Raw genomic sequence first — 27,073 nt, 5'->3', positions numbered from 1 at the left:
TATATGTGTACATAAAATTTTAATTATGTACCATAGTACCATTATCACACACTGGTGTCGCTTGCTTCTTGGATACTGTTGGTTGTTTCATAGCTTGGATCTCCAACTTTGTAATAACGGTCTTATATATTTCTCATAGGCAGGGTTCCCCTGTTTGTAGGAAGAAATGCATTATTAAGACAGGATATTTCTGCCAGGATTAATGACTTTCACTTTCAAGACAAATCTTTAGCTTCAAAAAAGTAACATTACATAAGATTCTTAATTTTTAAAATTATTTTTAAAATTCATTTTGTGTGAACATATGGAGAAACATTTTTTCCAAAGGGCATCCTTCCTTTTCTCATGCAGATTTTAAATTGTGGATGCAGGTGGCCAATTAAGAACACTGCTTATCATTTGCTTTTGGAATTTAGTACAAATAAAAGGCTTGACTCTTTGAGATTATTTGAAATTGAGCATTAACCCATAAAGCAAGGAACCACGTAGTTGACTCAGGTAAGCAGCAGGCTAGGTCAGAATAGTTTATCCCCTTGGTTCTCGCATGCAATGCTTTGATTCTTTCATAGCTTTAGCCTCACATTTAATAATATTTACTTTTTTGCTTTTCTACACTAAAACTATAAGCTACTTGAACAGCAGTCTATGACTGTTGTTAGGCACAGTCTAAGTACATAGTCTGTGTACTTAGGCACTTAGTTTTTGGCACATGTGCTCAGTAAATATTTGTTGCATGATTGAATGAATGAATCTATTGGTCAAATTTTTACATTAGAATAATAGGGGGAAAATCAGATTCTCGTTTTCAAATTATCCCTAATAATTCCCTTCACTGCTTGCATCTCTAGGGAATCACTTAGATGTGAGTTCGCATGAGGAGGGGAACAGCCACTATGGAGAAACTGGCTTGAAATAGCATTAAAATAAAAAAAAAAAAAAGCCAAAAAGTAGACCTAGCTAGAGTAAGCCAAGAGCAAGCACATCATTGTCTGGGAATAAAGCTCAGCACACATGGCCCCAGACAGACAGATGCTCCTGTGATACTAAGATGTTTAAGTTTCTTTTGGTAGAAAAATGCCAGTAAAATGTATTCCTGTTTATACTTTTGTGTCTATGGAGCATGTTTCAATATAGGTGCTGTTTCACATTCCTAATGGTAGGTGAGCCTATGCATGGAGGGCCACAGTCCTGTCCAGTGTCACCTTTTTAGCAAGATAACAGAAGTTAGGATGACAAGAGTCTGTGGCATTGTGTTTTCAAGAGGCTTCTTCCTTTCACTATGTAGGTTATAAAACCATGGTCATTTGTTTATTCCTGAAACATAGATTGTCTACTCTGAATATCCTGGAGTTAAGAAGGTGAAGACGCCATTGTTCACAGTCAAGTGGAAGGAGAGACAGAAAAGTGAGTGGGGCAAAGTGCATCAACATATTACCAAATCTGTCAACGCTGTAGGTCACTCATGCCTCTCATTTAGCTAAGCCTGTTCTTATATAGTCTCCAGATTAAAGTCGTTTAAAATAAAGATTACACACAACATGAGAAACAAGGAAAGCCCCCTACATTCTTCAGTGAAGACAAGAATCAGGAGAACTGGAATGTTTCCTGTGTTGCCAGTAAAACAGGTTTGAGCTATACGTGTATACAATAGCGTGTTTCCTGACAGGTGTTCACAGAACAGGCTTTTCTCTAGCACACCAAAGGGCAAACATTTATCTTTAGGTGGTGGGAGTTAGTCTGTAGTGGGAGGACTGCTGTATTTTTATGCCAGGATTTAAATGTTAGAAGCAGAAAGATTTAATCATTAGAAAAAGTAACATCTTGGACTTAGATTAACTGTACTAATCAGTAAACATACACCTTCTTTAGGTAAGTTGTTTCTATTTCTTTGTTGAGTTAAAAGGATGTCTTCTTGGGAACAGGGAATGATTGAAATGGATTGGCCTTCTATCTCACAACCATCTTGAGGGTAACTGGTTGTGTTATAACTTTAGATAATCACGTTAAATTAAGCTATGAGGTATGACAGGCTGCAAATTGTTAAGAGCAAGTCTAACACCATACTAAGTGTGAATGAAAGCCTGAGAGTTGCCAATTTGATGAGGTGTTAAGACACCTTTTCTGAAATTGGACTGAAGAGATAAAAAAGAAAGCTTTACCATCTGAATAACATATTTGCATTATGAGACTTAAAATAATCTGTTGTGTACCTATAGACTTTTTGTTTTGATCATCTGTGTCAAATCTATTAAATACTGGTTCCCTAAATTCTAAATACAGGGTCTATTTCTTCACTCCAGTTAATGTATTCATTGATTATTCAAAGCTTTTCCCAAAGAGGCACACAGCAGACAGTCTGGGACCCTGGCCATAGGCTGTTGGGGTTTTATGAGTCCTCTGCCTCTTTTCACTGTTAATGATGTAGAGGTTGGGTGTTTTCTCTAGGACATCTGGGGATCTTTTCGCTATAACCCTTGTAGATTGTTATTTATGTGGCTTTCTGGGGTACTGATGGCAGTTTTGCCATCAGGAGTTTTGCCTTGCAGGAGTGTCCAACCTTTTTTCTTCTCTGTTGCACACTGGATGAAGAAGAGTTGTCCTGGGACACATATTAAATACATAAACACTAACAAAAGCTAATGAGCAAAAAAAGAGTCCATGTATACTTTTCATGATATCCGCCACCACAGATAAGCAGAAAAGTCCTCGTATAATTTGCATGTGGCCCGCAGGCTGCAGGTTGGATACCCCTGTGAGGAGGGAGGCTTATCTAGCAGGCCATCAGGTCTGAGAGAGACATACCCCAAACTTCCTAATCCTCTGAATATCCACATTTATCTACACAAAATAGTTAAAAGGCTGAAAATAAGAGGGTTAAATCACAATAGTGATTTATCTCCTTATTTTTGTTACTTAAAAGCTAGTTTGCCACTCTGTGTATGCCCTTGGGTATGACAAGCCAGATTTAAAGCTTCGGCCTTCCTCTTAATTCCCTTTACCCAGTTCCCAGCACTGCATTTTGCTGATTTACAGTCGAGGCTTGCAGTTCCTAACTAGCCACACCCCCACTCCTGGTTTCTTTTATGTGTTCTCTAGAAATTTTTTAAACAGCCATGCTGTGACAAGTGATTTCCAACCTAATGGGTGGGAATCAACTGAAATGGGAAAACATGGATGTATATTCAATGCTTGTTCTCTGCTCTCTTACATAATTTAAAATGTGTTGCACTCAGTTACCTGAGTATTGGTTGGTGACGTCTGAGCCCACTGGAACAGACGTTCATAGACATTTCCATCATAACAGCCAAGTGCTGAATTTAAACTCTGATCAGTGAAGTCAAAAGCATCAGTTAACAAGATGGCATCCTTCCTGAGAGGAAACAAGAGTTTGTGGGTTCCTTTTTTTTTTTTTTTTGATTTTATGAGAATTAATCTAATTAGATATTACATCATCATTCGCTTTGTGAACAATTCAGCTTCATTTTCCTTTAGTATTTACTTTTTAATCAGTTATATACATGCAGTATAAAGAGTTAGAGTTCCTTAAGGCTTGTTATTTAAAAAGCAGCATATCTCTGTCACTTACCTCCATTTCCTTCTCCCCAAGAGCAGTTTTAATCTTTTAGCTGATATTTTGGTATTGACCTGAATGTCTAAATATCTTGTTTATATTGCAGCTTCTTGATGATTTAGTTTTAGATATTATCTGTTGACTGTTTATTACAAAAGATAAGGATTTATTTTTACCACCCCTCTTTGTTTTTTTTTTTTTGTAGAGATGGGGGTCTCACTATGTTTCCGAGGATGGTCTGGAACTCCTGGTCTCAAGTGATCCTCTTGCTTCAGCCTCCCAAAGTGCTGGGATTATAGGCGTGAGCTACCACGTCCAGCTTCCTTCTCTTTACCCCCACCTCTCCTACCCCAATGCTTCCTCCCCTAGGCCTTCCTGCTTCCCAGGATAGTTAAAATTTTTGCCATGCCAGTCAATATTCAGTGTTGACTGTATGTCATCAAAGTGTTTGAGGTGACTGGGATACTGTACCCAATTTCATCTCTCCTGATGACCCTTCACATCATTATGAACCCTACCACCTATTTAAGGTCCCTCTGTCTCTTGTGGTCTTCCTTCCTTATCCAACAAAATTTCATGTTCTATAATATTCACTCCCCCGAAAATATATTCAACAGGTTTTGTTTTGTCATACTAGTTTAGCAAAATCTGTCCTTCCTTATCTCCAACTTTCCACTGACTTCATGCCACCACCTTTGTAACTAGAGGTTGCTGGAAAAAACAATCCTGACTGGTGTGATAAGGATTCAAGTGGCCCTGATCTGTGCTTGGCAATTATATTACATTTCTCCAGTTCATTTCCTCTTCCCCTCTCTTTCATATCTTCTCTTTAGTTCTCAGATCTACACTACCCACCTCCCCATCTCTCTTACCTGGACGACTTTGCACTCTATCACTGAGAAAGTGGAAGCATAAGACAGTTTCCGTAAGTTCCCTCTCTTGTGTTTATATATACAAGGTCTTCTTCTTAGTCAGCTGTCCAGACTCCCAGCTCAGGCTAGTAAGTCCCTCTTTGTCTACTAGATGCCCTTTCCTCTTGCTTACTAGAGAATAACATTTCAGAAATTCTCCTCCCCTTCCACTATAACACCACAATTCCCTTTTCTATAGCATCATTTCCATCAGCATATCAACATGCTGTCATTTCTTCCACCGTAAACACGTGCTTTCAACTCTATTTCCTCATCTGTCATCATGGTTCCCCTTTATGACAAAACTTCTTGAAAATGTTATACCCACTTATGCTTACTATTTCCAGTTTTCATGTTCTCTCCAGACTGGATCCAGCCAGATTTTCACTCCCCATATTCCACTGACATAGCTCTTGTCCAGGTCTTGTTGTCTTGGAGGGTGTCAGGACTCAGTCCTAGGACCTCTTCTCTTCATGCACCCCTCTGTGCGGTAGCATCCTTCTGATGCTTTTAAATATCAGTCATATGCCAAATTGATCCCACCAGTGTCACCTGCTTACCAAATCTGTACCTGGATTTCTAACTGGCTTTTCAAATGTAATATGTCTAAAACAAACTCCTGATTGGCTGGACTGGATGTTTTCTTGTCGATCCTGCTCAAACCTGGCCTTTCCCGTTTATAGTAAATGGCATTTCTGTCATCCTGGCCCAAAGCCTTGATTCCTTTCTTCTTTCTTACCCTACATCTAATCTGTCAGTAAATCCTGTGCTACCTTCTCTCTGCTTTTCACACTTAATATGGCAGGTGGAATGATCCATTAAAAATATACATTAGAGGCTCAGCACCTGTGGCTCAAGCGGCTAAGGCGCCAGCCACATACACCTAAGGTGGCGGGTTCAAATCCCCAGCCCGGGCCCTCCCAAACAACAATGATGGCTGCAACCAAAAATGGCCAGGCGTTGTGGCGGGCGCCTGTAGTCCCAGCTACTTGGGAGGCTGAGGCAGGAGACTCGTTTGAGCCCAGGAGTTGGAGGTTGCTGTGAGCGTAATGTCATGGCACTCTACCCAGGGGGATAGCTTGAGGCTCCGTCTCAAAAAAAAAAAAAAAAAAAAAAAAAAAATATATATATATATATATATATATATATATATACACATTAGAATCTTTCAGGTTGTGTCTATCCTATATTCAAAACCGTCTCATTCTCACACAAAAGCCAAAGTCTTTGCAGTGATCCCCCCACCTCTCTTGCTGCTCCTTGTACTCCCTAAACTCTCTGCATTCTGCTCCCATTCTCTACCCCACTCATGCCTTTCCTCTTCTGTGGCTTCTTCTCTTTTCTCTAGATAGGTGAGCTAAGCTCACGCTGCTTCCAACCTCTGTCCAACCTCTCTGTACCGCATAACATTTTGGTTGATTACAGACTGTATATGTGATTGTGGTCCCATAAGATTATAAGGGAAATAAAAAGTGCCTACTGCTTAGCAGTTTCTGTTACAGTTGCCTCCAGTATTCACAGGCTGTGCAGGTTTGCAGCCTAGGAGCAATGGCTATAGCATACAGGCTAGGTGTGTACTAGGCTGAACCATCTACTTTGGGGTACGTATACCCTGTGATATTTGAACAGTGATGAAATCACCTCACGGCCTTTCTCAGACCATATCTCCATTGTTAAGTGAAACATGACTGTACTCTCTCTGCCTAGAATGTTCTTTTCCCAGCAGCCACATGGTTTCTCTCCACCTTCCTCTGGGTTTTTCCTTAAATGTCACCCTCCCAAGGAGGCCTTCCCTGACCCATTTGAAACTGCAGTCTCCCCACCTCAGCATTCCTTTTCGTCTTTTCTGCTATGCTTTTCTTCATGGTACCTGTTACCATTTCACATAGTACGTGGTAGACTGATTGTGTGTGTGTGTTTCTGTCTCTGCTCTTATAGTCTGTAGGTATTTGTGGCTCTGGTCAGTCTGAAACCCGTATCCTTCATTTACCCTCAATATTTTCTTGAATTATTAATGATTCACTCCCTTATGTTTTCTCTGTCTTCTCTTTCTAGACCTGTTGTTGAGATGATAGACAGCTAGGATTGGTCCTCTTTAAAAATATATTGTCTCAGCTCAGCGCCTGTAGCTCAGTGACTAGGGCCCCAGCCACATACACCAAGACTGGAGGGTTCAAGCCCAGCCCAGGCCTGTTAAACAATGACAGCTGCAACCAAAAAAATAGCTGGGTGTTGTGGCAGGTGCCTGTAGTCCTAGCTACTCAGGAGGCTGAGACAAGCAAATTGGTTAAGCCCAAGAGTTTGAGATTGCTGTGAGCTGTGACGCCATGGCACTCTACCGAGGGCACCATAAGTGAAACTTGAGGTCTCAAAAAAACTTTTTTTCTCTATTTTTTGTCCTTTCGCTTTCTTTCTGTGAGATTTCTGCAACTTTCTCTTCATCGTTCATTTCTAGTATCATTTAAAAAAAATTTTTTTTGAGACAGAGTCTCTCTTTGTCACCCTGGGTATTGTGCTGTGGCATCATAGCTGACAGCAACTTCAAACTCTTGAGCTCAAGTGAGCCTCTTGCCTCGGCCTCCCAGAGTTCTAGGATTACTGGCATGAGCCATTGCACCCAGCTGCAAATATTACTTTTTAAATAATTATATTATCATTCTTATTTTCTGGTTGCAATATCTCTTCTTAGCCCTTTGAGGACATTCCTGATATTTAAAACAGTTTTCTTCTTCCTGAAGGAAGGGAAGATTCTCTTGTGTCCTCAGAGCTGCCTTGTCCTGGCTTCTTTGGTCTTCATCTTTTATGTTAGGGGCTTTCCTGAAGTGATCGCTGGGTTTCTGATCATAGGTAAGAGCAGGGCATTCAGCATTCCACGAGATGCTAGTGGGTATGCTTGTTAAAGTGGGGTATATTGTAAGGTGAATTAGATCACTGGGGACTCCAGCATCAATATTTTTAGCTTCTTCTGCTTGGACTGATCAGATTCTCCAGAGAAAGATCATCTTAGTGTCTTCCTACAGGGTAGCAGTCTGGCTTCCAGTTTTTTAGGAATCAGTGGAAAAGAGGGTTGGAGGAGGGAGGTGTCAGCTTTTGGCCTATAAAGTCCCCTGTTTTCTGTAGTATATCCTTATCCTGAGATAAGCCTGATGCTCCCTGTTTACCCTGTGCCAGGGTAGGCTTAAGGAAAATCTTAAAATCACTTGCAGAGGAGCAGGGGAACTGAGGATTCAGCTCCTTCTGAAATAGATTTTCAACCCAATGGTTCAGTCTCCTGTCCGAGGTGACTGGGCGGTGGGTGCTGCTAATTCCCGCAGCTCTCTGGTGTGACTAGTCTACTAAGCATCTGTCTGCATCTGTTCTCCAGCTTCCATGTCTCCTCCGCTGTTCCCTTTCTCTTTGTGGGCTCTTCCCTTTTACAACATTTCAGTCCTTGGTTTGATGTTTTCCTAGGTTTTCAGGAAGGAACAAAAGTAAATGTGTATGTTTAATCTGCTGTCTTTACCTGGAAGTTCCCCAAGTGAGATTTTATAGCTACTTAACTAAAAACTGTGTGGGTCAGTTAATTAACATTACCCTGAGAGCTAGTTCTAGGTGTTACTTAGAACAGGGTGTCATCTTTCATTTGTCATCTCAGAAATCTGAGGGAAATAATGTCTAGGCAAGGTAGGGAACTATGACACAGACGGTTAAAAGCACCGAATCTGTCACATACTGAATTACCCTGCAATAGTAAGGTTACTTAGGAACCATAATGTAAGTAAATCAATTTGTGGGTCTGATGCGTGTGTTAGCTGGCAGCTTGCATCAGCGCTATCTGTCTTGTCTTGAATTGTAAGTCTCTGGAGCCCAAGGCAAGCACTTAGAAATGCTGTTTGCAAATTTAAAAAAAAGTGCTTATGGAATATTAAGGTGATCTTTTATATTTTGTCATCACTGCCAGCCAGTATAGCACATTATTTTCTTCATGTGCCTTTAAATGCCGAGTGTTTTAGAAAGGCCAAGATGCACTTGGGCTAGAACTATGGAGCATTTAATTATGCTCTTAATGGTTTTCACCACTAGATTCCCTGTATTAGGGAAACTTTAATACCTGGGGCATAATTTTATGAAATGTATTTTTGACAGATTTTGATGGTTTAATTGAACAAATATTTACTCTCATCTATCTGTTAGGTGCTTATGCGTAGTCATGAATGGAATGTGACATTACATACTGTATTATTAGAAATAAAGAATTTGGGCTAGTTTTTATTTTTCGAAACCTCTGTCTTAAAAATCTTGTTTTTATAAATTTTCAGATATTTTTCCTGTTTTTTTCTTTTAGACTTGCCAATAATGAGAACCATTGGAAGGGACCCTCCCCTCCATACAATAGGCTGCCCTGTGAGGTTGTGCTCTTAAGTTAGTCCATCATCTTAGAGATGAAAAATACGGTAAATAATTTATATTGTTTTACTTTCTAATTTTTCTAGTACTCTAGTGGGAGTGGGCTTTGGTTTTGATATGTTTTATTTAAAGAAATCATTTAGATTATAGAATAACAGGATGAAAACATTGCATTAACACTTCCCAATCCTAAGTGGCACTGCATTAAATAAAGCTGCATTTAAAAACTGTTTGTATTTTTGTTTTGCAAGTCAAAATATACATTACTGAGTTAAAAAAACTTCATCTAGAAGCTGAGGGAAAATTAAAGTTTATTAAACTTGTTAAGAATTTGATTAAACATATTTGATAAAGACAGGGGTATGGTTGAAACAATCCCTCAACATTAACCTACAGGTCAGAGCACCTGCTTAGGGGTCAGACAGGCTTGAATTGCACCTGGCTTCTCCTCTGACTAATTATGTGACATTGGGCAACTTAACCCCTCTAAGCCTGAATTTCCTCCCCAGTAAAATGGGGAGATTAATACTATCCATTTCAAAGGGCTATAAGGATTAAATGAGATGATGTGTGTAAAAGTTTTTGGTGCAGTGCCAGGCACATCAGGGCTCCTTAAATGCTAGCTATGATTAAGACTCTTACTATGAGCACATATTATTCACATGTAGCTTCATGTTATTCATATTCCTTAGATAGTGATCCTATTTCCTGGACAATGTTAAAGAGTTCAATTGAAGTAGCTAATTTATTCTTAAGCATTTTATTTCTAATTTCTTTTCTTTTTTTTTCTTTCATTAATTCATATGCTTTATGTTGGTGTGATAATGCTAGGGTAACGCCCTCCAGGGCCATTGCTGCTTTTGTCAGACCCCCATTAGTAAGGGTTTGGAGTTTGAAGTGAGCTGTGAACAGAGTCTAGGGTTATTCTCTGAAGGCCAATGTGGTCTAAGTCTCAGCTACTCACCGGATCAGGGGGAGCAGGTCCAGGTAGGCCTTTCTTGCCATATCCACTTGGGCCCCAGACATGAAGCCATCATGGAGAAAGTCACCTGAGTTAGTCAAGATGCCATGTAAGGCATGGAGGTCACAGAGGCGTTTGAGCACCTGATGAATTGCAGGTTCATTTTCTAGTTTCTGCAGAGCTTCTCTAAAACTCTTCACAGAGATATAGTAGCAGTGTGCCTACAAAGATACACAGACACATTAACCACTGAGTTCAGATTTCTGACTCCAGAGTCATCCTGGAAGCTTGGCAAGACTGCTTGAGTAAACTTGGGGCAGCCACGTATTTCCCAGCAGGCTGACCAGCAGCCGCCTTTTCTCCTAGCTCATTCTGGGTCTGAGCCTTTTTGATGGTTTGTGTATGTTGAGGGCTGATAGGCTTTGAAACTTGGTTTCCTCAATTTGCTTGGGCCAGCTTCACATAAGGTTGAAAATAGAAAGCATACTGGAGGTTGGCCTGGGGAAAGCAGAGGGCAGTACCACTTTTCTGAAGAAAATAACTACTATCTGCCATGTTCAAGGTAGTGGTATGTGTGTGTGTATGGGCACGGGTGTGTGCGTGCACCATGCGTGAAAAAGTAAGGGTTCAAGATGTATATGGAAATTTATCCTACATATATATATATACATATTTGTCCATAATATTTTGTAACCTGTTGGTAAGTGACCACTGCCATAAACCTGTGAGAGCCCCTCTACCGGATGGCCTCCTTCTCTGGGACTCCAACTCCCCACAGCCTAGCAACTAAGGATTAATGCCTGCCCAAACAGGACGCCTTTAGAACCCTACTTCCCATAAGCCTGAAGTCCTTTCTAATTGGTTGATGCCCCTGTTCTATTGGTTTTAAATATTTTGACTATTCCTGTTCCCCAAGACAAGAGCACATAATTATTTTCTTGTGTAGGATATCTGAATTCCAGAATGGTAAGAGATGAAGAGAAAAGGTAGTGTTTCTCAAATTACTATGTGCACACAAATCACCTGGAGATCTTGTCAAAATGTGGGTCCCAGAGTGAGGCCTGAGACCATGCATTTCTGTGACCTCCCCTACTTTGTGATGCCCATGCTGCTAGTAGTGACTATAAGTAGAAAGACTTAGAGTATCTTGGGGGTTCAAAGGAGTTCATCCAGACGGACAAGGAATGGGGAAATGTCATTTTAGGCAGGAGGAACTTTTTGTGTAAAGAGCTGTACTTTCAGGAAGGCGCCAACAATTTGATGAGGCTGAGGTGCTGGGGTATGGTGCAGTTAACAATGGAGAAACTATGGGAGTTAGGGCAGACTTGTACCTGGGACCCAGGTCAATGAGGGGCTGGGAAAGACCTAGTTGGGGTTTCATTTTGTGGGGCCAAGGAATCTTCAGCAGGGCAGTGACCTGATAAGGTTTCTCGAAAGAACCTATGCTTCCCAGGGGCCTCACACAAGAGCTGACAACTCCACTCGGCCATGCAGGCCTTGTGCACTCACAGCTGTGTGGGGCTGGCAGCCTTAGGATGTGGATCATGAGCCAATGTGCTGCGGCAGCCTTGGATGCTCAGACTGAGTCCAGCCTGGCAGAACTGGAGACTCAAATTTCTTTTACCTAAGTTCTGTTTTCTCTGTCTTAATCTGAGGACTCAAGGTTCTGGGTTGAAGAGTAGAGTGATGGAAAGCTACCGGAGGGTCTGGGCCTCTGCCTTAGAAAGCAGGATGAGGACTAGACAGAGGAGGTGGCCTATGCGCTCTGGGAAAGTCTGAGCCAAACGTTGGCATCACCTTCTGAACACAATGAACTTTAGTTATTTTGTAAGTGTGTTGGCTTAAATCTTGGTTCCTATCTAATTTGAGGGTGAGGGTGGGGTGTACAACACTTACGTGCTAGATGCCTAAGTTTTCCGAGTGGTAGGTACAGTTATTAGCTCTATTTTGCAAATGGAGAGGCAGAGGCTCTGAGAGATTAAGTTTCTTGCCCAAGGTCACATGACTTGGTAAACAGTGGGGCTGTTTGCCTAACTGCTACCCTGTGTTGCCAAGGGCAAGGGAGACTGGGGCCAGGCTACAGTGAGCACTAGCTTTTACTCCAGTGGGCCTGGGGATGGACATCCCTCCTGAGCAAAGCCTGAGATTATAGGACCAGAGCCTGTCAGAGCCCCAAGGGCTTTTCCATGCCCCTTTGTTATATGGACAGGGAAGGTAAAACCCAGAGAGGGAAGGGGCTGCTGGAGGTCCCACAGAGCTGGGATGAGAACTAAGCCTACGGTTCCTCCTTGTCTTTCTCTCTATGGTTGTTGGGCCCCTTCCCCAAGCTTCAGTTATTCTCTGCCTGAATATTCACAGTTTCCAGTGGGACCCAGTTGGATGCTTGAGTTCTCTGAAGAGTAGAACACATTCCGTCTACCAAAACACAGGAAGTGACAATGTGACCTCAGGGGCTCAGCTTAGGACCACCCCAGGACTGGCTTTTCTCCCCCAGGCTGGCTGAGCTTTCTCCCCTAGTCACCCCCAAGCTTGTGGCTCACCTCAGTCACACATCACACCCTCTGTGGTGTGTGGAAAAGGACAGCATCTTGACTCAGTTATTTCCAACTTCTGGAACTTAACTATTTCCTTACCCTTAAAATGGAGATGATGCTAGTCTCCCTTACAAGGTTATATGTAGTAAATGAAGCAGGCCTGCCTGGCGAGCAGCATCTGGTCCCTTTGAAGGCAGGGAAGACAGATGAATGGGCAACTGTGGCTCCTTTTTTGGTAATTTGGTGGAAACCTTGGCTAATCTGTGTTGACAAAATCTTTAGCACAGCAGGTGGTGCCCCTGTGGTGGACTGAGCAGAACTGAGCACTGGCAGGTGTGGTTGAGGTGGGGAGGGGGGTGTCAGCAGGTGGTAGTCACGCCCAGACTGCACAGCCCAGCCCCCCCCCCCGCCCCCCCCAGGGCTTCTGCATTCCTTCAAAATTCTCCTGTTCAAAGGCTGCCATTTTCTGGGCTTATGGCCTGAAGATTAGAGCGATCATTTTAGTTTTCCAGTTGTTGGCAGGGCCAGAGTCCCAGCAGCCTAAGCTAGCACTCAGAAGTCATTCTTACCCTTTCCTACACCAGCACTCTCTGAGGCCTCACCCTTCCACCTACCCAGTTCTCTTCATGCCCTTCTCCAAGTTCATGGTCAGGACTACCCTCAGTCCTGGTCTAGACTGCTGCTGCTCCCTCCCAACTGGCCTCTAACCTCTGGTCCTTTCCTCCCCCTATATCCTGCACAATAATAGAATGAAACTGCTCACTTCACTCTACCGTTACTAACTCAGTACAGTCTTCCCAATGCAATGAAAACAAAACCCAAACTTCTTACAATGGTACAGGAGGTCCCAAGCCTTGCCTACGTCTTCCCCTCTCTCCTCCCTTCCTTCCTTCCTCTCCTGTGTCAGTCTTCCTTCTTTTGCACATGCTGTTCCCTTTGCCTGGAAACCTTCTTCCCCAAAGTTGCCATCCTTTCAGCTCCTTCTTTACGTCTTAGCCTATTTGCCACTTCTTCTGTTAAGTCTTTCTGATTCCCAAAGGTGGGCAGAGATGCACCTTCTCTGGGATGCCACAGCAGCCTGTATTTCTCTGTCAAGTGCTTCCTTTACTTTGACTGTATATGGGCAGCGGCTTCACTGTTGAGCACCTAGCTCTGTGCCTGGGTACTCAAATATTTGCCAACTGATGGCAAATTATGCACAAACACAAAACAGAGTGGAAATTGAACCAGACATCCAAGAATTGCCTGTGGGGCTAAGGAGAGACTTGACCTGCTTTTCTGTCTGGGAGGAAATATTTGAACAACCTGAAGCAAATCCAGTAACACTGCCTCATTACCTTTCCCCCTAAGAGCTGCCAGCAAGATTGCTTTGGAGTTAAGTCCTTTAATTAAAATAACCCTGGACTAAAGCCTTGGAAGTGAAATGAGGGCAGTCACCGCCCTGCAGGCTGGGGGATGATGGCAGAGCTTGGATTTTCCCAGCAGGGTGGCCTGCCTAGGGAACAAAAACAGTCCCTTTTAGCTTCAGCTGATGGGCAGCTCACCTTAGCAGCCTGGAGGTGTATGACAGTGCTCTGGTTCCAGGCCTCGTGCTGGTCCGCCCCAGATTGCGTCAGGGTCTGCAAATGATGTACTGAATCTTTTGTGAGCCTGGAGACCAAAGAAAAAGAGGTTCAGCTTCCTGACTGCATGGAAGATGTAACTGATGGGCTCCCTGGGGTATCTTGGAAATAGAAATAATTCCTATTTATTGACCCCTTATGTGTCATAAAGCGAGATGCTTGATACTCATGATCTTTTTAACCCTTTTAAGGGCAGGCGCTCCCAATTTGCAATGAGGAAAATGGAGTCCAAGGGAGAGTGACTAACTTGTCCAGGGTCAGGATTTGGACTTGTTCTCAGTCACCATGTTGTAAAGCCTCAAGGCCATAGGCCAGAAGCTGTCCCCTCTTTCCAGTGCAGATTCTATCCAGATGTCACTGTTTTCTGGCCATTCTGTTTGCTGACTGCCTATGTGACCTGAACAAGGAGAATAGTTTTTCTTCAAAGGCTGTTAAGGCCTGTGGGTCACCTGCCTACTGCAAGTCCTACCCAAGGGACCTAAAAACAAAAACAACCCTGTTCTCCAAACCACTACATTAGTCATTTGCCACTTTATTAACCTTTAATCCCCTTTTATTTTCTATTCCCTGCCCATCCTCCCATGACCCTTGGAATTTGTGTGTAAAGCAAACTGTTTATGAGGCAATATTTATTTTCCTTCATCAGGGAATAGATAAGCAGATGTCACATTGAGTTCCAAGCAAAGTGAAATACTAATAACATGGCATTTTTAGTTACCCTGAGCAGCCTTATTTTTTCCTCTTCAACTCTCCCAACTAATCTAACTGGTTTATTGATAGATCCCTGGTGCCTACAACAGTGCCTAGCATGTTGTAGGCACTTGATAAATATTTTTAGAGTGAATAAATAAATAAATGCCTGAAATTGCTTTTGATCTTAAAATAACTATTATACCCCTCTGGGATCACAAGTTGGGATATAAGACCTCTCATGATATAGTGAAATATTTTTGTTATTCTAGTTTGTTTTTGGTGTTTTGATATGGGTCAGGGTTCAGGTTTCCTTCTTAGATAGTTAAATCTCTTTGTCCCAGGTGGCGCCTGTAGCTCAAGCGGCTAAGGCGCCAGCCACATACACCAGAGCTGGTGGGTTCGAATTCGGCCCCAGCCTGCCAAACAATGACAACTACAACCAAAAAATAGCCAGGTGTTGTGGCAGGTGCCTGTAGTCCCAGTTACTTGGGAGGCTGAGGCAAGAGAATCGCTTAAGCCCAGGAGTTGGAGGTTGCTGTGAGTTGTGACGCCACAGTACTCTACCCAGGGAGATAGCTTTAGGATCTGTCTCAAAAAAAAAAAAAATCTCTTTGCCCTTTCCTGGGTGCTGTTTGTGCCTGGCCTGACCTCTGTGCCTTCATTCCTATCCCCCAGCACATTTGGACATTCCTGACATACAGCAGGTGAATGACAGAACAGATGAGCCCTTGGTTTTTTTGTGTTCCCTAGAGCCTACCAGATCCTGGAAATAAATTCTTGGTGTAACCGTATTTTTGAAAATTACTTTTAATCTTATTTTTTTATTAATCAGGCCTGGGCTGGGTTTAAACCTGCCACCCCTGGTGCATAAGGCCAGTGCTCTAACCACTGGGCTATAGGTGGGTGCCCAGACTGAAAATTAGTTTTAGATTATATGATATTTTTTAAGCATATGAGAATTGCTTTATTAGCATTTGCATGTTGATACATCTGTAGTATTTACACATGGGTACACAGCTTGTATTATAAATCACCATGGGAACTGAAAGATTTTAAAAATTCCTTTTACTGGCTAGAAAGGTAATATCTTTCTACTGATATGATCAGGTTGGGGAAATAATGGTGGTCTATGGCTAATGGGACCTCCCTTTGTCCCCATTCCTGATGGCAGGAGCAGGGAGTTTAGAGGTGGGGTGATTTTTGAAGTGTATTCATGAATGTCCACCCAACAAATCCCACACGTCCTAGCATGGGAAGGAGCCTAGCCCCAGGTGGGATGGTTGATTTCTCAGTGGTGGCTTACCTGATTGCCACATGTGCCCAGGCTGTGGTGTAGAGCTCTGGGCAGAGGAAGTCGACTGGCCTCTGGGCTGGGCACCTGGACAGGTCAGTTGCAGTGAAATAGGCAACAGATGGGGGAAGAGACTTCTGTGGTGTGGATCCAGCAGACATCTGAGCCTGCAGATAGTTTTTCACCAGAAACCTGGGGTGGAGGTGGAGGCAGGTGAGAGGTGGAGGGCCCTGGGGGATAGCCTAGCACCCCTCACTCCCTGAGATAGGCACATATATCCTGGCTTCAGGCTTCACATGGGAGAGACCGCATCACCCAGGCCTCAGCCAGCCTCTTCCTGATGGGCACCCCTCAGTCCAGAGCCCCCCATGCCACCCTACTGCATGGGAGTTTCTGTGGAGCTGGGGCAGACATTCTCTGATCCCGATCATAAACCCTTTTGAGACCTGAGCAAATGGAATATTTTCTCTCAGGATCTCCTGATATGGGGATTTATGATGACTTACACAGTGACTGTGTGGAAATTGAATTTTCTTAGCTGAAAAGGGGTAGATGAAAGACTGCTAACACAAGTAGGAGGATTATAGGGGAATCTCAGCCGCTGCCTTACAATAATGCAGTGATTGTAGGATCTGGACTCAACCAAGCCCACATTCCCAAGCAACTTCCCAGACCTGTGTGATATTGTAGAAGTGTCAGTTTCAGTTTCTCCTTCTTTAGATGGGGGTGATAATTCTTACCTTATGGGGGGGAGTTGTGAAAACTGAATGAGATAATATTTGTGAAGTCCTTGGCACAGTGCTGGGCACCAAGTGCCTAATACATGCTATTGCATTCCTTTTGTAATTTGAGAAAAACCCGATAAATGTTATATATTTTTTAGAATCCAGTAAATGTTATACATCATATTTGCCAGTGAACTCCTTTCTCCCTGCATAGAGACATATTTGCCATGTTTAGTCATCTGAGAATAGGCTTTGTTAGCCTTGGGACCCAGCAAACATAAAAGGGATGAACGGAAACCACCTGTGTGGAGGTGGCTGACTTGGGCATCGCTTCCTGCATCTCCTGTGTGTGCAAGCTCTGTGCTGAGCCTGGGGAATGCTGCAGTGAGCAAGGCAGGTATGGCCCTGCCCTCAAGGAGCTCTTGGTCTAGTTAGGTAGCAGAGTTAAAAAGGTAAACCACAGAAAAGATGATTATAGATGGTGAAACTGCTCCAAGGAAACAAGGCAGTGTCACCTGGGAGGGAAACAAGTGCAAAAGGCCCTGTGGTGGGGAAGAAGCATGTGGTTGGCAGAGGAGAGCAGAGGCAGGAGGCTGTGACAGCAGGATAGCCAGGGAGGCAGGGAGCAGGTCATAAGGACCATGTAGACCACAATGTAGGATGTGGCATTTTCCTGCAAGTAGTAGGAAGCCACTGAAGAATTTTAAGCAAGAGAAAGATATGATTTCTAGGCTTTGAAAAGCTCCCTCTGGCTGCCTGGGGAGAAGTTGGGCAGGGTAGCAACAGGAGACCAGCCTGAGGCTGCTGTCCAGGTTAGAGCTGGCTGGGAGCTGCAGTGGGTCTGAGAAGAGAGTGGAAGAGAAATTTTTACTGTGGGAATTGGACAGTCTCCAAATGCTGCTTCCCAGAACCTGCTCCCCTTGTGGGCATCAGCCAGAAGCTTCCACCCAAGCAGAAACATGGCATGTCCTGAGGTGCTGGGCAGAGGCCTGCGCTCGTCTGGACCTTACCTGGCCACCTGCAGGTACAGCACTGTGTTCTCACCCTCGTAGGTGCAGGAGGCTGACACTTTGGTGACTAGTGATGGCAGGCCACTCAGCTTTGAGTATCCGTGTCCGCCACAGGCTCTGCAGCATATCTCTGCTCCCTGGGTACAGAAGTCTGCCATCATGGCCTTTGCACCTGTGCTCAGTGAGTGGAGCTGTGAGAACAGGAAGAGGGGCCAGGTGACGTAAGGGGGCCCTGCCCTGTGGTAACAACCTCACTTCTCGCTTGCTGAGCATTTACCGCATGCTAAGTACAACTCTGCAAGGGAAGAAGTGTTTCTCAGTTCACACCTTTATGAATGAGAAGGCTGAGACTCGAAGGAGTTGATGTGACTCACCCAAAGAAACACAATTAGGCGATATAGCTGTAGGAGCAATAACAACAAAGGAAAACCTGGCCAGGCCAGTGTCTCCAGGATCTTGGGAAGAGATGCTACCTGGATTGGGCCCACCATCCTCCAGGAGTTATGGATTTTGCTGGCAAGGAGGGATTTTAGAAAGCTAGCCTGTGAGGATGGGTGTCCACTGTCAACCCACTTTCTGGGTTGTAGGAGGGTGCTGTGGTCTGAGTATGTCTGCCCAAAAGTCACATGTTGAAATACTACCCCCCACCCCCAAGTGGTATAAGGAGGTGGTGGGGACCTTTGAGAGGTGATTAAGACATGAGAGTGGAGCCCTCATGCATGGGACTAGTGCACTTATGAAAGAGGTCTAAGACAGACTCTTCATCCCTCCTATTATGTGAGGACACAGTGAAAAGTCACAATCCATGAACCAGAAAGCCAGCCCCCACCAGCACTGAATCTGCTGGTGCTTGATCCTGGACTTTCCAGCCTCTAGAAATATGAGAAATAAATTCCTATTCTTTATAAGCCACCAGTTTATGGTATTTTGTTATAGTAGCCCCAGCAGAGGACTGCCAGGCAGCAGGCCTGACTTGAGTTTTCAGTTCTTGGAAGCCTCTTTTGAACTTTCAAGTTCTTGAGAGGAAGGTTGTGCCCTTTCCTGCTCTGTGCCTCAGTTTCCTCTTCTGTAAAACAGGACATAAATAGCACCTTCTAATGAAGCAATGCACAGTGGCAGGACAGATGAATCTGCAAGTATATGTAATTCCCCAGTGCTTTATCTGAGACTGAACAGATTTTGAATTTTAGAGAGGTAAAACAGGCATTTAAGGTATATTGTACATGATACTGCCAGTGGGGTTGAGGCAGCCTTAGTAATTAAACACATTAATAATTTTGCTACAAAATGTATTCATACTGAGTGGGACAAGTCAGTTCAGATCTGTGCCCCTGAATGAATTCTAAACAACTTTCAGCTTTCAGGGCTTTTTATGTTTTAGCTGCACATTAGGGATCATGGACATGTAGTCTCTATAGATTATTTCTTCTGACATTTTTGTAGCTCTCCCTGTGGGCCAGGTGTGAGTAAATTTGTCTATCAGGGTACAGTAGTTTAACCTGATGCTCTGGGATGTTGGGAGGCAGGGGGATGTGGGAGGTGGGAAGGGCCCACGGGATCAGGGCTGTGGTGCTTCCCAGCCAGCACAACGACCTCAGCTGCGGCCCCAGCGCCTGTCCCTCAGCAGACAGCAGGTACCTCAGGCAGGAGGCTGAAGTCTTTGTCCAGAATGGCACTGTAGGAGTGCTCCAAGAATTCCAAAATGCTGACTGCCAGGAAATGGAAGGCATAGCTCATGGCCAACTGAGGAAAGAGTTTCTGTTGCTGTGTCTGGTAGTCCAGGACTTTTGCTTCCGGGCCACTGAGGGGAAAAGAAGCTGAAGATGAGAAAATTGCTACTTGCCACGCCCATCTTCCCATTTCCCCAGCACCATAAAAGCCTTAAAGACAGACAGTTCTACAACTCTTTTGTAAGACTTGACCTGAACTGACATGAGGCTATTAATAACCTGTAAAAATCTCATCTAACATGACAATTTACACAGTGCATAGCAGAAATATGGACATGTTTATGGGTACTAGCCCCGGTGGAGGGAGGTTTACAGAATTCCAGCGTAAACACTGCATTATCCTAAAATCAGAAAAGATCTGAATTCCAATACATCTGATCCCAAGGACTTCAGGCGAAGAGTGGTGGCCCTGCACCCCTGATTATTTGAGCCTGTGACCTCTCCCTGCCCACGTGCTGAGAAATATGTGGAGCCTCCACAATAACTCTTAGGACGTAAACTCGGGTATGGCAGAATCCCGAGGAAGGGACGATGTCTGGCAGAGATGAGCCTGCAGCACAGAGGGGCCCAAAGTAACTGGGGATTGAAAGAGGGTGTGATTATGAGAAGCCTCCCATAGCTGCCAGCAGCCTGGGGCTCCTCTCTGAGGCAGCAAGTCCTTACCCAACACGACCTTCTTATACCATCCTGGGAACACTTGTGCAACCCTGGTAAATGGGCTGTGGGCAGGATATAGCAGCAGCACCTTCTCCCCAGCAGCCCTGTCCTCCAAAGACCTCCCCAGCCTGAAGTCTGAAGCTCAAGTTGAGAGTGCCATAGGTTTGCCAGAGGAAAGTCTCCTGGGCTGAAGGCCAGGTACACCTTACTGGATTTCACCCTCAACACCTGAGAAGCCACTCCTGCCATAGATGAGGAAGCTGAGGGACAAAAAGGTAAAGTGGCCAAGCTGTGAGGCACCCAGGCTTACCTGGCTTCCCTCAGTCCACTCTGTATCAGGCTCATTCTGGACCCTTGAACCCACAGCATGAGGACCCCAGGCTCTTGGGCCAGATGTTCTCAAGTTCTAGTTCTGCCAATCTTACCCTTTACAGGTGAGGCCCAGAGAGGGCAAAGGATTGGCCAGGGCTGGTCAGCAGAGTTGGGATGAGAGTGGTCAGGTTAAAGCCTGGTCCTTAGCAATGCAAGTTCAGTTATGCTATGGCCAGTTCTACTCTCTAATCCTATTCTCACCCCATTGTGTTGCATCCTAGGGGGAGGGTATCTTTATTATAAAACATTATTCATTGTTTACCTGAAATTCAACTTTAACTGAGTGTCCTATATTTGGAAACCCTGTGTGTGTGTGTGCGCGCACACGTGTGCACATGTAAGTGCATAGGTTAAAACAGAGGGTATGGTCAGCCCTTGCTGGTCTATGCCATGGAGTAGAGGAAGTGACAGGCAGACACAACCAAACATAGCAGAAGGGATCCAGTCTTAGACATACCACTGTCAGGAGCTGATCGTTATAGCCAGACAGAATGAGCCCCGCCACATACAGTCTGATGTGAGAGTTGGGCTTTGCCAGACACAGCTGGACACCCAGCTGACCCAGACTCACAGTCTCAGGGCCAAAGACATGAGCACACAGAGTCTGGCTGGGCCAGCCCATTGGTCGGGTTAGACAGAGCCAGAGAGACCCCACCGATGTGCCCAGATAGGGCCAGATCCAGGGAAATTATGTGAGTGGGGGAGGTGGGGGAGAAAATGCCTGCTCCTAGCACCCCAGCAGTGTCAAGGGCAGGCACAGTGCGACTGAGAGGCAGCCTCATCTGTTGTGCTCAGCCTCTGGGTACTCCTTGCCTGGGCCGGAGCCTGGATTGGCGACGTATGACCGAGTAGCGTATGGCAATGACACAAGCCTTCTGCATCAAGGGCAGGATCTCGCCTAATAGCAGTTTCACCCGAGTCACCACCATGGAAAGATAGTTGCTCTTTGCTGTCCCAAGCTTGATGTAGGTGCCATCTGGCAAGACCTGTGTGGAACAAGGATGGGCATGGGGTCTGAGCCAAGACCCTCCAGCCTGCCCCATCCCCAGAACTGTGGGTCTGTGCACCTGGTGGGTGCTACGCTCCTCAACCTGCTCCCCTAGAGCAGAAAGCTGGTTGGCAGCCAGGATGTTAAAGGACAGATGCTTCTGTGCTTGTTGTAACTAGCCACTCACCCAAGTGGCCTGGTTCAAAGGTCCTCTTCTGGGACACCTTGGACTTCCTCATCCACAACTAAAGGGGAAATACCCTTCAGAACTGTGCCAGCATGCTGGCTGGTGTCTGCTTAGTGACTGGTTGTATCTAATCCTCACTGTGGGTAAATACGCCTCAGTCCTGTCCCTGTCTCTGTCCCCTCCACGATTGTTCCATCATCCACATCATGAGCATCTACATGTGGGAAGTCTGAGGCTTAGAGAGGTGAAATGACTTGCCCAAGATCACACTGCCTCTAAGCTGGCGTTTGATCCCAGTCTATGGGACACCAGAGCCTCTTTGGGTGGAGGTATGTCCCAAACTCAGCTCTGTGGAAGAGGACCCAGAGCAATCTGCACAAAGCGTGGGTGCCCCGCCTCCCTAGGCCCCTGACCTGTGCAAAGCGACTGAGCATGTTCTCCCTAGGGACTCGCACATGGTCCAGTCGCAGGAAGCCATTGTCTGTTTGATCAAAGTTCATCTTGGGCCCGATGTCCCCAACGGTGATTCCTAGAAGGAGATGCAGTTAAGAATACCCATCAGTTGAGTGCTTGCTATATGGCAGGTGTCACAAATGCCTTCTAGCTCACAGCAGCCTATGACACTGGGGATATTACACCTGTTTTGCAGGTAAGCAAGCTGAGGCCAGGAAGACTGTGATTCTTACTCAAGGTCACCAGCCAGTTAGCATGAAGTCTGTCCAAGTGGACCCCTCCCTGCCCAAGGAAGAGACATGTCTCAGCTTCTCTTGTGGACCTCTGGGGCCCTAAGACAAGGAGTCCTGGTAGGGCCTCCTCCCAGTAGGGGCCCATAAGGAGCAGCAGGGGCTTACCTGGCAGTGGGGTATGGTCCTGAAGGCTCCGGATGGGCACAATGAAGGCATGCATGCCTTGCCGGGCTCCTGAACAGATCAGCTGGGCAAGTACCAGGGCGTGTGTGGCTGACCGTCCCACTGAGAGGAGAAAGATGAGCGGCCCATCACAGGAAGACCTGTGTATCACTGCCTCCCCACCCAGCTTCCTGGGACTGAGGTTGCTGATGGGGTCTTGAAAAGTCACTGATCACAGAGAGTGGGGATGGCCCCTGAAGAACCAAGCAGACCTAGCAGTGACTTTGCAAAGGCACTGTGAAAAGAACGAGACTTTTTTTGTGCACCCCAAAACCACCAATGAACCACTGTCATCAACCTCCCAGTCCAGGTGGTGTCAGACTCTATAATGATGCTTTCCAGTTCTTGCAGGGCAGGTTTGAGGAATCCCATTTCCCAATAAGGAAACTAAGGCTCGGAGTGAAGTGACACCTTGAAGGTCACTGGCCTGAGGGGGCAGACCTGGGATTTGAAACCTGGTCCATCTGATCTTAAAGGCTGGTTTCTTTTCTCTGTAGTTTTAGAAGTGGTTATTCTCTCTCTCATTTCTCTTACCTGACTCAATCTCCCCCTCTCTGTATCTCTGCTCTCTGTCACTCCCCTGCTTTCGCTGGATGCCTCACTTTCATTTTATTCATTTTTTTTGACACAAGGCATTTACCAGCTGGGTCCCCGAGTGCCACAGATATGTCCTCAGAGGTGAATTCTCAAGTCTGAGGAAGGGGGATACCCTCCTTGGGGCTTGGCAAATGACTGTGGGGAGGGTCTGGGACTAGGTGAAGTGTGTGTGTGTACATGTGTTATGTACATGCACATGTGTGTCTGTATAGAAGCAGCATGCATGTGTGTGAGTGTGAGGGTTTGTCCCTCATGACCCCAAATTTAGGTCTATTTCCTCCTCTCCTTCAAGGTTCCCTTGGGGACCTCCCAGCTATTCACTAAGAAAATTCTTAATACTCTACTTATTTAACAGAGTAAGAACCTGAGGCTCAGGGAGGTGAACTGATTTGTCCAAGGTCACCAGCATAGAATAGGAAACCAATCTGAGGTCTGCTGGACATCAAACCCAGTGCTACTTTGCCCTCCAACTTGGAGAGAGATAAGGAGGAGGGGTGGATACTCACGGTCTCCAGGCCACCATTTGGTGGCAGTCATTGTGGGGCTATGTATCACAAACTCCTGGGTGGCTGTGTCATAGGTGGCTTCAGTCTCCAGGCCCTGAAGGTATGTCCCTTGGGATTAAGAAGAGGAGTTAGACATTGGATGAAGCAGGGTTCTTACCTGGGAAGCAGCTTCAGGGGTCCTGGAACTCTCAGGCACAAGCCCAGTATGGAGCAGGGGGGTGGCTCCTAGCTGTACTTGCAGGGACTTCTCTCCTTTCTTCTGTGTGCTGTGTGTGGGATATGCAATCCCCTGTGGCCAGTCCATGACAAGGGATAGATGCTGATGTTTTCAGAAGGAAGGACTTGCTTCATGGGTAGCTCATGCAATGTTTGTGCAAATTAGAAAAAAACCCTTGACTGCCATCTACTGGAAATGTCCATATTAAATATATAAATCTATGACTACTGAAATGTCAATGGGTCCTCTGGAGTTGTATAGGTCCTCCAACCTAAAAACTGCACGTAACAGCCTGGACTCACCATGTCCCAGTTCTGTCTGGGCATATGTTGTGATGATCTGGAATGTTTTGCAGAGTGGCTCCCATTTGGCAATCTGTTCCTCCGAGCCCAGGCTCGTGAGGGCTGTCAAGAAGACTCGGTGCAAATTTAGTGCCAAGTCTCCAGAAAGAGCACTGTGGGGATAGATGCTGTGATTGAGTATCCTGTTGGAGACAGGGGCCCAGGGACCCTCAGCCTGGGTAGAGTACAGGAGGGAAGGGGCATCTGGCATCCTGCTTTCCCAACAAGTACTGCCTTTGTGGGTGGAGGGAGGAATGGCACATGGGGTGGGGTGAGAGGAAGGTTCCAGGTGATCCTAGGTAGATTCCTCTATAGTGGGGCTGCCCCAGGAGCAAATACCTGTAAGCATAGTTTACTTCCTTTTCTGACCAGCCCAGTCTCTGAGATGTCATGTGCAGGTGGACCGTCTTCCGCATGGCGCCCTCATAGCGTTCATTCTGGGTCATGAAATAATTGTCCTTACAGGTAAACACTGGGTCACTGCAGATGATGCTCTCTGCAGGAGATGGAGAACAGAGGGCTTAGGGACCTAGGTGAGGTTTATGGCACGTTCAGATCTTCCCACTCACTTGCCTGGAAAGAAAATCAGACGGTATTGTCATTTTACAGATGAGATCACTGAGGACCAGAGGTGGGAAAGTGACTTGCCCGAGGTTATAAAGCTATGCCATGGGAGAATTTTAGGATGAGTATCCAGGTCTTCTGTTACCTGGGACTCTTCTATCCATCAGATGAGTTCAGGGAACAAAAGTATGTTAAGAATACCATTACCATTCAAAGGAATGAATCTCTAACAGTGGGATTTCAAAGGTAAAATTTATTTGAAGGTAGGACTGCTAATGAAGGACTCTTCTTCCAAGAAAAGAAGGGGCATAAAGCGGATTCTCCATCCTCAGCTTGCCCTTACCAACGTTCCTCCGGAGTGCAGTGTTCTGGGCACCTTCATCAAGGATGTTGGTGAGCCGTTCCACGTCGAAGGACTGCCCATGCCTCTCGCCGTCTATGTCAGCGTGCACACGCCTGCTCCAGGTGTCCCCTAGTGACACTCGGTGCACGGGGCTGCCCATCCTATCCTGGGTCTGCCTGGCAACTGAAAAGAGACACTGGTGGCTCTGCTGTTCTGAAGGTCTGCTCTGAGCATGGGCAGTGCAAAGAACCTGTGTGTGAGAGGAACTGCCCCCAGCTAGGTGTCAGCCAGGGGCTGTGTGGTGGAGAAAAGCCACCTGAGTGTCACTCTAATTCTGCACTTTCCCTGTGGACATAGGCTGTGGGCCAGGCACTGTGCACATCCTTGGCTACAATTCAGGTCACTGTGGCCTCTTCCCTGGCTTTTATGCCCCTCTTATCTGCTCTCCCAGCTGCCAGCGTGAGCTCTGGATTTGCAGATCGTTTTCCTTGCCTTCTTGAACTTTGCTCCTTGGTGCCCTCTGTTTGTGTAACAGAGCCCGCCTGCCCCCTCCAATAGCAGCTGATCCTCCATCCTGGGGCCTCCACTCACTCTCCTCCTGCCCTTTGTCCTTGGGTTCCCTCTGGCCAAGGCTGGCCTCCCTGGTGTTCCTAGTGAGCCTCAGCTTCCAGGGATCCCTTCACCATGAAGCCCTCCTGATGACAGTGCCCTAGGAGAGGTCAGCACTCCTTTGGTGCCCCCACTGACATGTCCCTGCCCCAAGACTGGATGCTAGGCGGCCACTCTTTCAATTTCCCTTTTTCCTCACCTCAACCCTATGATGATGCACCATGGCTCTTAGCATTTTATAGAGAGGATGTGTGCCTTAGGAAGGTCCTGCAGACACATATAGCAGGTAGGGTTCTATTGAGGCTTCCAAGCCAGTACCGTGGGGTGTTGGCAAGGAACCTGGCAGGTCCCAGGAGGCCCACTGTCTGCCCCTGGATCCCTGCAGGCCCATCTCACCAGCTGCTCATTTGTGCCCCTCTCTCTACCCCTTGCTCTCCCCACTCCACCTGCCCCTTCCTCCTTGCTGTTCCCAAACACGTTTGCACCCTTGCCCAGAACACGGTTTCCTCAGAGGTCACCACAGCTCCCTGTGTCCCACCTCAAGGTCACCTCCCCCTGAGGCCCACCTCTTAGTGACCACCCTTTTTAAAGTCCCAAGCCCTCTTCCTGGGTCTTCTCAGTCCCCTTCACTCTGCTGGACTTTTCATGGATCACCTAAGATAGAGATAATTTACTCCTTAAATATGTTTTTGTTTACTGCTGTCTCCCCACTCCCTACCAAAACATAAACTAAAAAGGGCCTTATCTCTGTCTCTGTCACACTGTGGCCCTAACTCTCAGTGCAGGGACTGCCTAGCAGGGTGCCCAGCAAGGAAGCAGTGTTCAGTCAGCAGGAGCTGTGCTGGGGTCATTCTTGGGGAAGGCCAGGCCTTGGGGATCTCCCAGTCTCTCCCCTGCCCTCGGCCTGGCTCTCCTGACTCACCTTTGTCCTGTGCCCGCACTGTAGGCCTGGCCTGGCCTCTCCGTGGCTGCCGACTTAAGCCTCTGGCAGGCTGGGGGCCGGGCCCTTCTCTCCTCCCACCGAGAGGCTGAACCCCGGAAGTCCAAGGGCATCGCCCGCTGCCAGCAGTCGGCCCACGTGGCTGGGCTCGCTGAGTTTCTCTCCTTGCCCCTTCCTCCCCGGGAGGGTGTGCTGTGGTGAGCCAGGGCTGCCCCGGGACGATTGCTATGAGCCTGAAGCCTGTCAGTCTCACAGCCAGGGATTCCTTTGAGACCACTTGTGCCAAAAACGGTGTATCCCAACTGTTTCCAAAGGGAAAGCCCGGGTCTTTGCCGCCTTTCCTGATCTTTCATCAAGTGCCGTTCGGGAACTCAAGCTGTTAACACCAGGCGAGCTTAATAGGTTCCCCT

General features: G+C 46.1%; 1 protein-coding gene across 4 annotated transcripts; it reads right to left on the bottom strand.

Annotated features, from left to right (window-relative positions):
- On the bottom strand, window positions 1-26,719 carry ACOX2 (acyl-CoA oxidase 2). Of its 4 annotated transcripts, none has more exons than XM_023510672.1 (15): window positions 26,646-26,719; window positions 25,115-25,297; window positions 24,547-24,703; window positions 24,169-24,350; window positions 23,650-23,757; window positions 22,490-22,609; window positions 22,052-22,167; window positions 21,277-21,449; window positions 19,343-19,505; window positions 17,705-17,895; window positions 15,982-16,161; window positions 13,908-14,013; window positions 9,833-10,050; window positions 3,238-3,370; window positions 1-150 (listed from the first exon to the last, which is right to left on the bottom strand). In XM_023510672.1, the coding sequence occupies exons 2-15, from the start codon at window positions 25,272-25,274 to the stop codon at window positions 88-90; spliced, it is 2,070 nt and encodes a 689-aa protein (XP_023366440.1). In that variant the 5' UTR covers window positions 25,275-25,297; window positions 26,646-26,719; the 3' UTR covers window positions 1-87. The 4 variants fall into 4 exon arrangements, with proteins under 4 accessions (XP_023366440.1, XP_023366441.1, XP_023366439.1 ...); XM_023510673.1 differs by lacking the exon at window positions 26,646-26,719 and adding an exon at window positions 26,290-26,629; XM_023510671.1 differs by lacking the exon at window positions 26,646-26,719 and having other exon boundaries at window positions 24,169-24,320.
- Between the last annotated feature and the right edge of the window lie 354 nt (window positions 26,720-27,073).

This window comes from Otolemur garnettii, unplaced genomic scaffold, assembly GCF_000181295.1.
Source record: "Otolemur garnettii isolate 467f Iridium unplaced genomic scaffold, OtoGar3 scaffold00015, whole genome shotgun sequence".
NCBI lineage: Eukaryota > Metazoa > Chordata > Mammalia > Primates > Galagidae > Otolemur > Otolemur garnettii.
The sequence above is the reverse complement of the archived record's forward strand: the minus strand, read 5'-3'. Positions and strand labels throughout refer to the sequence as shown.